Below are 14,992 nucleotides of genomic sequence, written 5' to 3'. Positions count from 1 at the left end.
CCCCTTCCAAAGCTAAAGGGGACCAGCAAAGTGTGCAGGTATCTGACTCTGGGCTGGCATTCTACTCTGCCGTTCAAGTTACGGGGTTCTGCAGTGAGCAGTCTGAAAAGACTTGATGTTTAAATAACCAGCAACACTTCAGCAGAAAAAAAGAAAACAGGTAGCCCAAAATGTTTAAAGGGTAAGTTCAAAGGAATATGGATAAAAACTAAGACGTGGTTAAAAATTAGATTATTGAAGGTTGCTATGGAAGCTTTGTGGAAGACTGATAATATCCTCCCGTGGGAGGAGAGCGAGGCAAAGAGAGGGAAAAGAGCAACTTCTAGTATTTAGGCAGTTGATTTCAAACAAAGTCTAGTTTGTTTCACACAAGTAGTACAGTGGCTTATTGATCCGGAAAGCTTGGATTTGTATGTATGTGTTCATAAATATAGCTTTTGGTATGTCAAGGTGTTGAGCACTCTGGCTTTTATGCAGAAGAGTCTTCAGCCACATGCTTAATTTTGTGTATTTATGTGTAGTTGACTTCTAGTTTTCCAGTGCCAAAGCTCAGGAAAACAAACTTGTCTAATGTTAAGCAAACACTTCAAAGGTTTTGCTAGGTCAGTGTGGTTGGAAAGTCAAGGACTGAGTTACTAGAGAGTACTTCTTGGAGACAGCCTCAGAGATTAGTATGTGCAGTATAATACCGCAGCCAGTGGAATAATTATACTTTGCTTATATGGAGTTTTAATCAAGGATGAACCTTGGAATTAAAGAGAAGCCAATACTGGAATTCAATTAATATAAGGTTTTTGGTTAACAATTTGGAAAAAAAATAAAGGAAAATAAAAATCTAGACAGTTGCATTTCAACCATTCTGTGATTCTGTGAAATTCTGCTTAAAGATTTATGTCGTGTGTAGCTACAATGAGGATCTGAAGGCTCTTTTGTATACTGTTGTGTGGAAAGGGATTTGTGTTTGTTTCTTGCATTTAGATATTCTTCCTCGTTTGAAACGTGTTTTGTGCATATCCTTGCACTCAAGCAGCTTTTCGGAATAGCAGAAGAGGAGACAGCAGGTGGCGTTTCTTGATCATACTTTCCTACCAACCCGATTTCCAGGGTTAGCTTTTACCTGCAGTGTCAGATATGTAAATATGTTTGCCCCATGTTTAACGCATGCCATCTTTAAATAGAAAATCCAGACAATAGTCAACAGTCTGTAATGGTTCATAATCAGCACAGACCACAAACTAGTGATTTAAAGAGTTTAATTTGAAACTCACTGCATTAGTTGGAAAAAATCATCTCTGTCAATGCAGTTTTTATGGTATTCTGTAGAAATACTTATCAATGACCTAGGAGAAAGGCTACTGCTGTTATTTATAGTGCATGATTGACAGTTATAGAGGCTTATTTTGAAATGATTGTTCTGCATTAAAGAAAAAGCTGCACATCTTTTCCAACTTGAATTGGAAAAGTGCTCAGTTTCACATTCACGTGGGATCTGGATTGTGCCGTCTTCAAGGTACTGTTGTTCTGCTATAGATGCTTCTGCTTTTCTCTATGGGTTAATACCTCTTTCTTTTTCATACTCCTTTCCACAAACATCTTGAGTCTTCATAATGAAGGATCACTTCCTCTGTGCTTCACCCAAGCTAATTTTCTGCTTCAAAACAATACAAATGAAGGTGAAAGGCTTAGTCGTTACAGGGAAGCTCAGAAATGCTTCCAGGTCTCAGGAGGAGTTTGATTTAGTTTAATGAGCCATATGCACAAGTTTAAATAACTTTTAAAACGAAGTCTTGTTAGAACCTTTCAGCTCTTATAGAAAGGAGGAGGACCTATAGTGTATAGGTCTATAGCTATTCAAATTCTTTATTACAGTTTTTTCTTGAGATTATTTCAGATTGCATCCTTGAAAAAAAAAATATTGCAAAATAAGTACGGACTCCTTTGTTTTAAAGCTATATCTGTTGAGGCTGTTCATGTGCTTTTGGACTGCCTTACTAATGAGTACCTGGGCACCAGTGATGTTGCCAGGAGTAACTTGCAATGCATTAAGAATGGTACAGAGCACTTAGGGGTGAGGGCAAAGGGCAGGGTGAACCAGGTGATGTCTCCTCAATCCTGTCAGTGAGGTGGAAATTCTTAAGCAGAAGTGGACTCATCCAGTGTGTCAAGGCTTGGCTGTGGGGCTTGTGTAGTGAGCAGGGCTTTGTCTTCTGTGACCATAGGACCTTCTTTGAGGAGTGAGGACTACTGAGCTGGTATGGGATGTGCTTGACGAAATGTGGCAAGACTGTCCTCACAGGCAGGTTTGCTAACCTTGTGAGGTGAGCTTTACATGAGGTATGCCAGGGAGGGTCACCATCACCTGGAGAGAAGTGAGAGCACAAGTGTCAGGCCAGGTGTGTCTGGGAGACAGCATGACAGGGGAGGTTCTTGCACTTCCCCCAGTGAAAGCAGCACAGGCTGGGACCCATCTCAATTGCCTGTACACTAATATGTACAGCATGAAGAACAAGCAAGCTGATGGCCTATACAAAGCTGCAGAGCTCAGACCTCATAGGGATTGTGGAGATATGATGGGATAACTCTCATGACTAGAGCACTGCAGTGGAGGGATGCACAAAAGACAGGATGGACAGCAATAGCAGGGAGGTTGGGCTCTGTGAGGGAGCTGAATGGATGGAGTTTTACCCCAGGACAGATGATGAGCTGGCTGAGAGGTTGTGGGTAAGGATCAGAGGGCAGACAGCACAGGTGATGCTGTAGTGCATATCTGCTACAGGACATTTGATTCAGAAACGGACTGGTGAGGCCAACTTTAGGCAGCTGTAGGAAGTCTCAGTCACAGGCTCTGGTACTCACTAATGACTTTAACCACTGATATCTGATGGAAGGAAAATATGGCTGGGCACAACCAATTCAGGAGATTCTAGAATTCACTGAAGACAATTCCTTGTAGCAAGTGACTGATGGACTGGTGAGGGGAGGCGTTCTGTTGGACATCTGCACGATCTTATATGAAACTGTTGTGGAAGGAAAGGGGCCTGGGAGAGCTGGCTGATCTTCAAGGAGAACTTTCCCAGAGCACGAGAATGATCCACATCAATATGCAGAAAGTCAATCAAGATGGCCAAAGGCCAGCAGGGATAAACTCAGAGGCCCTGACTGAGCTCAAACATTTGAAAAAAAAAAAAAATGCACACAGAAGGTGGAAGCATGGATAGGCTACCTATGAGGAATGCAAAGACACTTCCCATGTGTGTAGAAATAGATCAGGAAAGACAAAACTTAGGTGGAGTTGAAACTGCAAGGGAGGTGAAGGGTGACAAGGGTGTACTTTAGAAAAAGTATATTGGTAGCAAAAGAAAGGTTAAGGAGAATGTGGGCCTAGCAGTCAGTGGGGTAGGGAAACTAGTAACAAGTGACAGGGAAGAGATTGAGGTACTCTGACTTTTTGCCATCAAGCTGGTCAGGGCACTGGAGAACATGACATACAAAGAGAGACTGAGAGAACTGAGTTTGCTCAGCCTTAAGGATTACCAGATGAAGCTAGAGTTGGTACAACAAGTGAGGTGGCCTGGGGAACCTAATAGTCAGCAGGGATCCAGTAGCCTTCCTGAATAGGCATGAATCATCTTTTCATTAGTTCTTTATAGAACTTTAGTTATATGAGCAAATATTACTCTGTTTTGGTGGTAAACAACTCTTAAGACCAAATGCCCAAGATTCTCTTGGGGATTTGAAATGAGTTCAGGAACATTATCAGATACTTTCTTCTACGTTGGAACAGAAGTTTTTGTTCTGTTTCTACAATGAGTCTAATTCAGATTATAAAATCCAAGACTGAACAGGTTACTATCAACATCGTGTTGCTACTTGGGTTGTTCTAGATAGGACTATTGTCCTCAGCCTTTGATTCCTTAGTTGCCAGATTCTCCATTTAGATCCAGAATTATTGCTATTTCTCTGGTTTGTTTGAGTATGACATTGCTCCTAGTATTTTGGCTTGAGATGCTGGTACAAACATTTCACAGACAGCTCATATATAATCTCTTCATTTCACTTATTATCAGCCTTTGCTTGTCTTCTGAAACTTCAGAATTTGCCAGGGTAAAAAAAATATACATCTCCAGTGTGCCTTTCTTTGGTGCTCCAGTAAAAGCAGGTCATTAGAGCAGTGGTCTTAATGTTTCTTGCTATATTTGGAGTCATTTAAGGGGAAGACTACTTTTCACAGGTGATATCAAAGCAGATAATGATGTGGACTAATATGATATTACCAGCAATCTGTGCTTATTTTCTTACTAACTAGCCACAGCTCTATGTGCAAGTCACACTCTGTAACTGCTTCAGGAATGAGGCTGAATAAGTGCACTCACCTCCATCGAACACACAGCTTTGACTTAGCTGCTTGGTAGCATGCTTGGACAGGCAACACAACTGTTGTTTGTCTGAAACAGCTGAAGTTTTTTGTTCCTGTTATCTCAAGGAGATGGGTGCTTGCAGTGAATATAGAACATGCATTTTTCTACTCCAGAAGAAAAAATATCCTCTTAGTTCCCATTAAAGTATTTTTTTTTCTTATGGCTTTGTACTGAAGGTAGATTGTAGGAAGTGCCCTTCATGTCCAATTTCCTAAATCCTGAACTGTTCTCTATTTTCAATTTCTATGCACTTAGAGGAAGTTTGTGGGTTCTCAGTCCCATTGGCCTTTATGAGATGCTTGAAGGAAGATTCAGACCTCAGCCATATCCAGCAGAAACTGCAACATCGAAATAAAATAGAAAATTACACAACTCCAGTCTTGCCTGTGCTAGGTAATTCAGGCTAACTACCATATAAGAAATTACCACATTTACTTTATGAACAGGAACTGTCTTGTATCAGGAGACTTGGCAGCAGCAATCTTAATGGAAAATTTTAGAAAAGAATAATGGAAAGGGTAACTTAATAGTAATATTTGGAGTAGTTGAGAGTGCACTGTGAATTCCCAGGTAGCAACTTCTTGGAAATTCCTCAATATATAACTACTTACCAGTGCTGCAGCACTTTAATCTTTATGTCAGAAAGTGGGCCCTGCTCTGGATGGCAGGAATTTAATAATGATTCTTTTCATGTCACTGGCTTAACTGTTAGAGAAAGGTCCTGCATTCCTTTGAGGCACCGGGTGCTACAGAAATGGTGCTAGTCCAGCATAGAATAGGAAAAGTAATCGGTTCACAATTTCATTTTATCTAATGCAAAAGCCCTAAATGTATCATTAAACATTACCAAAACTGCTTGAGAAACTTCTCCTCCCCATTCTCTATACCATCAGTAGGGGAGGGGTAAGAGGAAGGGAGGAAAAAAAGGAGAAATAGAAGGTAGAGACATTGTCAAGAACTTCTTCTTTATGTTTGAAGTTTTATCAGTTCTCACATCAGAATGACAGAAAAAGAGAACTGTGATGGAGAAAGGATGATACATCTACAAAATTGCCCTAGTGGTTAAGTACTTTCAGGGGAAATTCAGACCACAGAATCTGTTCTGCAGCACTTTTACTACCCTTTGGAAGGGTTTGAGATTTGTAAGCATTGGCAAATGAAAGCTTTGAAGCTGTATGCCTCACAAAATGCAAAAGCAAGTACATGCTTGATTTTAGAAAAGAACCTGTGGTGGCTGTTACCCTCATACAGCTCTCTGTGGCCCGCCACACAGATGAAAAGATTAGCATGACTAATTTCAGGCCTGAAGGTTTACGTGCACCTTTTCGTGTCAGGCTACAAGGTCAGGCTACAAGGCACTTCTCCCTCAAGTTATTTTTGGACCTATCACTGTTGTGTCTATACAGACAAGGTATTTTGTTAACTGAAAGAATGTGATGGAGAAGGCATGGAGTCTTGTTGTATTTGCATTACCAAAACCATTTTTAAATTTTATTTTTCCTTACATATATTTGTAACCAGGTTAATGGCACCTATGTCTTGGGTTGATGTTTTTATCTTGAAAACAAACCATGGAACCATAGAATAACTGTTTTTGGAAGGGGCTTCTGGAGGTCTTCTTGTCCCACTTCCATTACATATCAGCAGAGAATAGCACTGAAATGTTAAGTCAGAGAAAGGAAACCAAAATCCTTGCCTGTGTAACTGTAGCCATATGGGTAAAACTCCCTTTTTCTCCAGTGAAACCAAAACCATTCTTTCACTTTTTATTCACTTTCAGGAGCCATAAATTTTCACTGAATTGTCTTGTTTCATAAATGGTTATAGTTATCTCTTGTTCCTGTCTACTCCTAAAATGACTGCTTCAGACTCAGAAGAGTGTTTTAAGCACAGATTGAGAAACTCCCTGAATCAGGACCTGTACCAGTAGCTAGCTTTTATTATTTTCTTCCTAAGCAGAGGTGCATAAAAATGTCCTCTGATCTTCCAGAGACTGGAGCAAAGAAATGTTCTTCCATTGTCAAACCATTTAAAATATCTCACTGCTATGGCACTGCTTTTTTTCTGCCCAGTCCATTTCTTACCCGCTGGCTAGATATAATTGGTCACCTTCTACTACAAGGGAATCCTTCCTACCCATTAACATATGATTAAAAGTCCCATTTATTTCACTAACATTCTTTTTATATTTACAATGTTCTTTTAAATACTTTTTCTTTAGGGTCAGAGTGGACGTACAACTTCCTGAAGCAAATCAGCACTTCCCATGTCAGTTGTTTAACAGACTACCTATACAATTAGCCTGTAATTCCTCGGGATGGGGGTGCTAGTGAAGTTTTTCCCAAGTATAGTTGTCTAAAGACCTCTTGCCAAATCCTGCTGACATACCTAAAAGAAGAAATGTCCATTTCCATGAAATGAAATCACGGAAATGACTTGCATATTGCCAAAAGAGCAGCAATAAAACAATGTCCCAGTATGGCCGTGATTATTCCTGTGTGAGATGTATGTTGAGTATAAGGCTTATGAGTGATAGGACTTGCTGTGCTGTCTGTTCTCCCTCACTCAGATTTGGATGTCAAACCCAAAGAAAAAGCTCTTTTCTTCCCAAAGTGACTTTCAGCAGTCAGACATTTGCTGTGGTCCTGAGATGATGTCACCATATGTTTCTTTTCCTTTGTTATGCACCTATGTAGAGGCAACTGTGGGGTTTTTGTTTGTTTGTTTTCCTTTGTGTTCTGCTTGCTTCTGTTCTTTACCTGTCATTTAGCAAGAGGTGTAACATCTTGTGCTTGCTTTGCCAATGAGATTATCATACATGTTATTATCACATTTTGCTTGCATAAATACTAAGTCTTCCTGTTAGCTGCAGGGAATAATTTACACATGTGGTTTTTGTCTTATAAATATTCAAGGTCAGTCTTATAATAGTGAGTCAGGCTATTAGTGTGTGTTTTGAGCAAGACTGCTCATTTAATTAGTCTGGACATTTATTCAGACATCCTGGGAGCTGCAAGTTACTGTGCTGGTGTTCTGTTTTGTTTCGTGCATTTCTTTCCTTAAACTTGTACACCAGAAAGGAGACCCATGAAAATGGAGTGGCAGGGAAGAGGAAGTGAGAATTGCCTCTCTCTGTGTTGGAAAAAAATTACATCAGTGGGTGTGTTCACTTCACTGGAGCTGTTTTCCTATCCTGGATGCAGCCACAATTCTTTATGTGAATTATGGCAAATCAGTGCAGAAACAAATCATCTGGTTGACAGGTATGCTGAGAATGTTACCTACTTATTTCAATACCCATGATATCCTATTAAATAACTCATTATCCTTCTGGTTAGTGTATTCTTAAAGGAAAATTCATAGAAAATGAATACTGCTGAGTAATTGAATCAGTTTCACTGGCAGCGTGATAGCTTAGAAAATTTGTTGTGAATGGCACAAGGTAGTGACATCTCCCTCTGATCCTTAACATAAGTAAGGATATATCCCTTGTGTGCCACCGCTATCATAAACAACAATTTATGAGAAGAGAAATCTGTTCCTTAGGAGCACATGAGGGAATTCAGGTGACCTTTTTAGCGTTTTGCTAACCAGAAAGACTGAGGGGCTAGTTAGTAACATTTATGATGGGATTATTCCATTTACTTTATAGATAGATACCTACTGATAAACAAATTTTGGTATTTGCCTCGGTTTTGGAGAGACTGTGTCTCTGGAAATGTTGGGACTAACCTTTCAGATGCTGTTCCACATGGATCATGCGCTGGCTGTCAGCTTGGAAGGTCAGGTGCAACCTAAGACATCCTAGAAAGGAGGCACCCCACACTGGATGTCTTTGTAAAAGTGCTGCTGACAGTTTCTGCAGGTAGTTACATGGAATCTGAGTGACTTTCAGCTGCCAGTAGTGAGGCACTGGAACAGGTTGCCCAGAGAGGTTGTGGATACCCCATCCCTGGAGGTGTTTGAGACCAGGTTAGATGAGGCCCTGAGCAACCTGATCTAGCGGATGGCATCCCTGCCTATGGCCAGGGCTGGAACTAGATGATCTTTAAGATTTCTTCCAAACTGAGCTATTCTATGATTCTAATAGCTCCGCGTCCCCACCACATCCCCAGTCTAAATGTTTTTAACTATGCTATTTTACTTCCAAACCACTTCTCAGTGCCAGAAATAGAGATGCAGTTAGATGCTGGGCAGGTATGTGATCATGTAGTACGTGACTACATGTGGTCATGCAGTTTTCCTACACTCCTTGCAAACCTAAAGATCGTGAAATCTTGACAGTTTCTAAATTCCAGCCCAATTTACCTGCAAACTTTGTAAAACCCAAGATGCTGATTGTCTTGCAGTATAACTGTTTTTGTGTTACAGCATCCCAACTGGCTTCATTCAGATATGTGAAGCTCACAGAATTCTGTAGAAACACAAGAAAATACAGAAGCTGAACCTCTTCTGGTGTAAATAGTTGCATATCACATTGCTTCAGTTGAGCTCTGCTTATTCTGCTACTAGAGGATTTTTCATTAGGTTCCAACATCAAAAACTCAGTGTGTAGATTTTGTAAATGTGGTTAAAAGGGCAACTCAGAGAATGCTGTCGTTTAAACAATGAGCAGAAACATAATGAGAATGTTTCCTGTTTCCCTAAATGACCTTAAGGGAAAAAATGAAGGTATACATCAAAGAATATCAGACATTTTAAGAAAGCGCTTTTTTTTTGGTAATACAGTCGAACTCAGCCCAGAAGTGTAGAAAAACTCATGGTAGATTTGCAGTTTATTACACGAAGCTAAGTTTGGAACTAATTCAGCATTTTTTCTTCATTGTATAAGGGAATAAACTCCCAGATTTTTTGTATGATTTGTGCCTCATCATTAACAAAGTTATTTCAGTATTCCCTAGCCTGCAAGCAAGCCATTTTCCATTATTGATCTTAATCCATGAAGGTAGTTTTCTCTTTCTCTGTTGGGCCAGTGTAACATAAACTTAATAAATAATAAATAAATATAAATATATTTACATAATATATGAAATCCAGCTTTAAATTCATCATTCTACAGAAAAATGGTTGCAAAGATGCCTTGCCAAATCTGGACCCACATAAGTCATGTTTGTGAATTGCAGTGAGACTGAATCTTTTTTACCAATGGATTCAAACATTCAACAACTATGAACTTGTAAGTAAGGCCAAAGGGCTTTCTGAGGAACAGAAATGTTCTCCTTGCATTCCCCATTGAAAGCCAGCTGGTGTTTTGTGCACTTCCTCTCTCTGATGATAAATGTGATACTGCACTTCTGGCATAAAACAACTTTTTGTGTGTGTAAACTATATATTATAGTTCTTTGCTATAAATTTCAGCAGCATAGACAGAAACTGGGCAAATACACAGAACACTATTTTGCTGTTTCATGGAACTAGATAGTCACACGTGCTTTAAGGCATGGGAGATGAAATAATATGAGATTGGCTCACAGTATTACAAAGCATTTACTGCTGGAATCAGACCTGATATTATAGATATCATTAAGTTGAATCAGCTACAGCCAAAGGCAAATGAAGGCAGGATGAAGTAATAATTGTTAAAGCACTGAAGAAAAAAAAAAAAAAAGTATGTCAAATTCCCATATGTCAAATATAAAGCCAAAATTTCAAGCAGGTTCTAGGTATGCAGCAGATATCTGCACCTCGGGATCCAGAGAGCAAGAGAGAGTTTTCCTGGCTCCTCTTAATAATAATAATAATAACAATAATCTATGAAAATACTGCAAAAGAATTCAATATATTGCTAGGAGACAGTGTTTCACCTAAGCAAGTTACTTAAAATTTACTGATCCCATAGTAATGGTATATGAAATAGACAAATTCCTTATGTGCTGTTCATGTAAAGGACTATACAGATAATGTTTCTGATGTATTAGGAGGACAGCTGCAAGTTTCTCATTGACTCCATAAGCACTGTTTCCTAAGTTTAACCACTTGCCGTATTTTAAATATTTTCAACGTAGTTCTCTGTTTTATATCTGTATGAAAAAAATTGACAGATTCTTTGCAAGTGCATATGAGTTTCGATTCATATTGCATACTTGCTGAATTCTGTGCTGTGTTAAGTGATATTCTATTATAGAACAGGCGTCTACTGGCTACATTGACCTTGCAAATAGGAGATGCATTGCTTTTACATCACCACCATCTTTGCAACTTCAGTTGACTATAACCCTAGTTTCAACTATCAAAAGACATAACACCAAGGGAACATCTTGTGTAAAAAGTTTTGTTCACAGAATTAAAATTTGTCTTACCATGACACTGCAACAATAAGAAATATGCCCTCTATCATTTTCAGCATGAGATACTAACTCTCAAGAGCTTCACAAACTATACTTCTATCAAAGTGATTGTATCTTTGGAATAGTTTCAAAGAGTAATGGAAGTAAAAAATAATGTCAAAGTTATTTATGTATGGTTTTAAGAAAACCCCAGAGATTGTAGTGACCTTCATCCATCCACATCTACACATAAAAGAACAATTAGAAGGACTTTGTGGTCAAAGATATTTTCTGATCTTGACTTACATATAATATATTGCTAAATCAAAACCAAATCACTAAATCAAAACCAAATATCCCATCATACTTACTGAACATGACGGACTTTTCTATTCTAAATATACATTTTGTTGCTTTATGTTGGTACTCAACTCTTTTCCAACACTTTTCCAACATTTGTATCCCTGACTCTCAGTAGCTTGAATTGTAGTAATACGTAAACAACGCTATATTTAGAAACAACTCCTGAAATGTGTGAAAAATGCCCACATTCTGCATCAAAGCATATCAGTGGAACACAACAGATATTTAGCTTAACTAAATGCTAAACCATAAAGTCAGTTACCTATTCTTGCACCTTGTCTCTGCATCTAAAAATCATGTGTCACTGTAGTTACGCAAGTTTAATCACTGAAAGTTTAATCTCTCCTTGTCTTCTCTCTGAGATCTTACATCATAGTATGAAAAGGTTATTTCCATTATGCTGCAGATGCTCCACCATGAGGGATGGTGTTGTGTGAAATGTGCAGCTTGTCCCAGACAAGTGTTGGACTTCTCACATGTCACCACCTACAGCCGTGACTGCACAATAACGAGCTTAGCCATTCCAGCCATTTTTTACCAATACTCATCCTGTGTATTGTGAACAAGGTAAGTAAATTTTGTCTTAAGTTGTCTGTGAGCCGTGGAAAACTACAAAGTTGTATCACCTTGCCAAGGCCAGTAGCTATTTATTCTGACTCTCATCACATCTATATGCACTTTATTTATTTCTGTTACGTAATTGCTGAGTACTAAAATGACATTAAGGTAGGACGGAATCTGGGAGACATACAGAGCTAGTGATTTTTTCTTTCTTTCAAGAAAGGAAGGTTATATACTACTGAACAATAAGTGCAGTGAAGGATTTTGTTCAAATGAGGTAAGGTGATAAGGAAAACCCTTGTTTTTGGTGAAGACTGACCTTTCTTTGTGCTCATGCTTGACAATCTGAAATCATATGCCAGAAACATTATTTTTTTATTGCTCATTTGTCCATCTGAAATAAAGGTTTTCAAATATGTCCTCTTAAAACTATTCCTCTGGAGCATGGTTTGGGTGGAAGATGGTTTCACTGAAAATAAGCAGCTATGCAAAATAGGTGTCCTTTTCAAATTGAGACAAATAGAGATAAAGGCTTGTGGACTGAATGTTTCTGCTTGCCTCCGCAACAGAAAATGATGGAATTTGTCATTATATCATAAACATCTTTAAGTAATTCTCGTTATACTGCCAAACTTGTAATTTTCTGAGCTTTATTCTAGCATCAAGCTTTGCTGTTGGCTGTTTATCTATTATAATATTTGGTAAAGATCATTAAGAATAACATCAGTTCTTTTGTATCTAATCAATAACATTCTTCTCTAACATATCCTTCAGGTTTGGTTCTATTGATGGGGTTAAAGCAGACAAACTTCAGACCAATTTAGCTCACAGAAGTGAAGAAATATGGGCTGGAAGGGACTCTCAAGGTCCAGAGTTTTAGTCCAGTACCATACCTGAAGTAAGACTATTTTTCTAAATCACATCAGACACATTTTTTTCTAGCCAAGTCTTGAGAAACCTTAATGGACCAAGAGACCTCCATGGGCAACTTCTACTGATTTAAAGCTACTCCTATTCATGTGGTATATAATCACAGAATCATAGAATCATTTAGGTTGGAAAAGGCCTCCAAGATCATCAAGTCCAACCTTCAACTTAGCACTGCCAAGTCCATCATTAAACCACGCCACTAAGCTCTACATCTACAAGTTTTTTGAAGACCTCCAGGGATGGTGACTCAACTACTTCCCTGGACAGCTTGTTCCCATACTTCACAACACTTTCAGTGAATAAATTTTTCCTAACACCCAACTTAAACTTCCCCTGGTGCAACTTAAGGCCATTTCCTAGTGTGTTATCACTTAGTGCTTGGGAGAAGAGACCGGTCCTCACCTCACTATAGCTTCTTTTCAGGTAATTGTAGAACATGAAAAGGTCTCCCCAGAGCCGCCTCTTCTCCAGACTAAACAACCCCAGTGCCCTCAGCTTCTCCTCATAAGGCTGGTTCTCCAGACTCCTTACCAACTTTGTAGCCCTTCTCTGGACACGCTCGAGGGCCTCAATGTCCTTCTTGTAGTGAGGGGCCCAAAACTGAACACAATACTCGAGGTGCGGACTCACCAGAGCTGAGTACAAGTGGGACAATCACTTCCCTGATCCTGCTGCCCACACTATTTCTGATACAAGTCAGGAGAATGCTGTTGGCCTTCTTGGTCACCAGGGCACACAGCTGGCTCATAACCAGCCAGCTATTGACCAATACCTCCAGGTCCCTTTCCACCTGGCAGCTTTCCAGCCACTCCTCCCCCAGCCTGTACGCTACATGGGGTTGTTGTGCCCCAGGTGCAGGACCCAGCACTTGGCCTTGTTGAATTTCATACAGTCGGCCTTGGCCCATCAGTCCAGCCTATCCAGATCCCTCTGCAGAGCCCTCTTACCTTCGAGCAGATCAACACTCACACCTAACTTGGTGTCATCTGCAAACTTACTGAGGGTGCACTCAATCCCCTTGTTCATATAATTGATGAAGATATTGAAGAGAACTGGCCCCAGTATGGAGCCATGGGGGACACCTCTTCGGACTAGCCTCCACCTGGATTAACCCCATTCACCATGACTCTTTGGGCCTGGCCACCCAGCCAGTTTATAACCTAGCTAAGTGTACACCCGTCCAATCCATGAGCAGACAGTTTCTAGAGGAGAATGCTGTGGGAAACAATGTCAAAATACACGGGGACATAAAAAAAATAAAAATAAAAATAAAAATAAAAATAAAAATAAAAATAAAAATAAAAATAAAAAAAAGGAATGTACAAGTTGTTTGTCCTCTTGCTCTTCACAGGTTTTGTCAGTGCTGGAGAAAGAAAACAAATTACCCAATTCCTGTTAAGCTATTGAGTGAAATAGGAATTGGATGTAGAGTACAGGCAAAAAAGAATAAAAGCTTTTAATTTATGGGAAAGGAAAAAAAAAAAGCTTTTGATACTAAGGGTTGGATTTTTTCTGTAGCAAACTCAGGCACTTGCTAGCCCATTTATTATAAGTATGACTTTCCAATATATATTAAAGTAATTTCCTTTACAGTTTGCACACTCTGGAACTCCTTTACTTTTCCTATATGGGAGAACAATACAAGGAAGGAGAAATATGTGTGGATTATTTAAACTGAGGAAGGGACAGGTGCAAAATTTAGTGACTTCTAGTTTAATAGCACAAAATGTTTACACAAATTCAGATGGGAACCACTACGATATCTGCTAGGAAGATATTTGCAAGAACTGATGTCATGCAAGGATAATGATACATGAGCTACTATTCTAACACTTTTACAGCAAGGTACAAGGAAGTAGTTACAATATCCTGACAAAGAATGTAATGGAGATTTGTTAAAGCACATCAGGCGTTTATGAGGTCACATGTATGTTGGGGACAGGAGAAAAAGCTCTGAGGTCTGAAGAAGCAGAGATATTGAGCAACTATTTTATTGGGTTCCCCTAATATCACACGACCATTTTAACATTTGTAAATCTGTGTCGTTATCCTTCATTATTGGAATATTATAAGGAAAAAGAAAAAAAAAAACTATCCTACATGTTTTGTATGAATAATAAATTGTGTCACCAAGATTGGTGTTATGTGCATAGCTTGGGTATTCAAACATATATTTGAAATGTCCATTTGAATAATTTCTACATATGTTTGAACAGAGGCTTGCAGGCAGGCATTTTATTCTTAGAGTGACGGGGGATTTTACAACAGGTACATATGTGTGTCATTAGTTCTGTCTTTTCTTTTAAATGACAGGGCTTAATTTTCAGCTAGGTTCCAGTGACTCACCACACCTACCCTGAGCTGACAGATTGGAAATATTTTCTAACCTGCTCTTCAGTAAAAAAACTAAGTTTTTGATTAATTTTTTCTCCACAGATTTTTAGTTTATGATGA

General features: G+C 39.1%; 1 protein-coding gene across 1 annotated transcript in view; it reads left to right on the top strand.

The window, feature by feature from the left end:
- The window catches only part of PTCD2 (pentatricopeptide repeat domain 2), a 31,762-nt gene extending 19,257 nt beyond the window's left edge, over nucleotides 1-12,505 (top strand). Inside the window, exons 10-11 of the mRNA XM_035565834.2 lie at nucleotides 11,454-11,614; nucleotides 12,383-12,505. Coding sequence (XP_035421727.2) covers nucleotides 11,454-11,609 — 156 coding nt within the window. The 3' untranslated portion in view covers nucleotides 11,610-11,614; nucleotides 12,383-12,505. The remainder of the gene's footprint in view (nucleotides 1-11,453; nucleotides 11,615-12,382) is intronic.
- The last annotated feature ends 2,487 nt before the right edge of the window (nucleotides 12,506-14,992 follow it).

Source organism: Cygnus atratus, chromosome Z, assembly GCF_013377495.2.
Source record: "Cygnus atratus isolate AKBS03 ecotype Queensland, Australia chromosome Z, CAtr_DNAZoo_HiC_assembly, whole genome shotgun sequence".
NCBI classification, from domain to species: domain Eukaryota; kingdom Metazoa; phylum Chordata; class Aves; order Anseriformes; family Anatidae; genus Cygnus; species Cygnus atratus.
The sequence above is the reverse complement of the archived record's forward strand: the minus strand, read 5'-3'. Positions and strand labels throughout refer to the sequence as shown.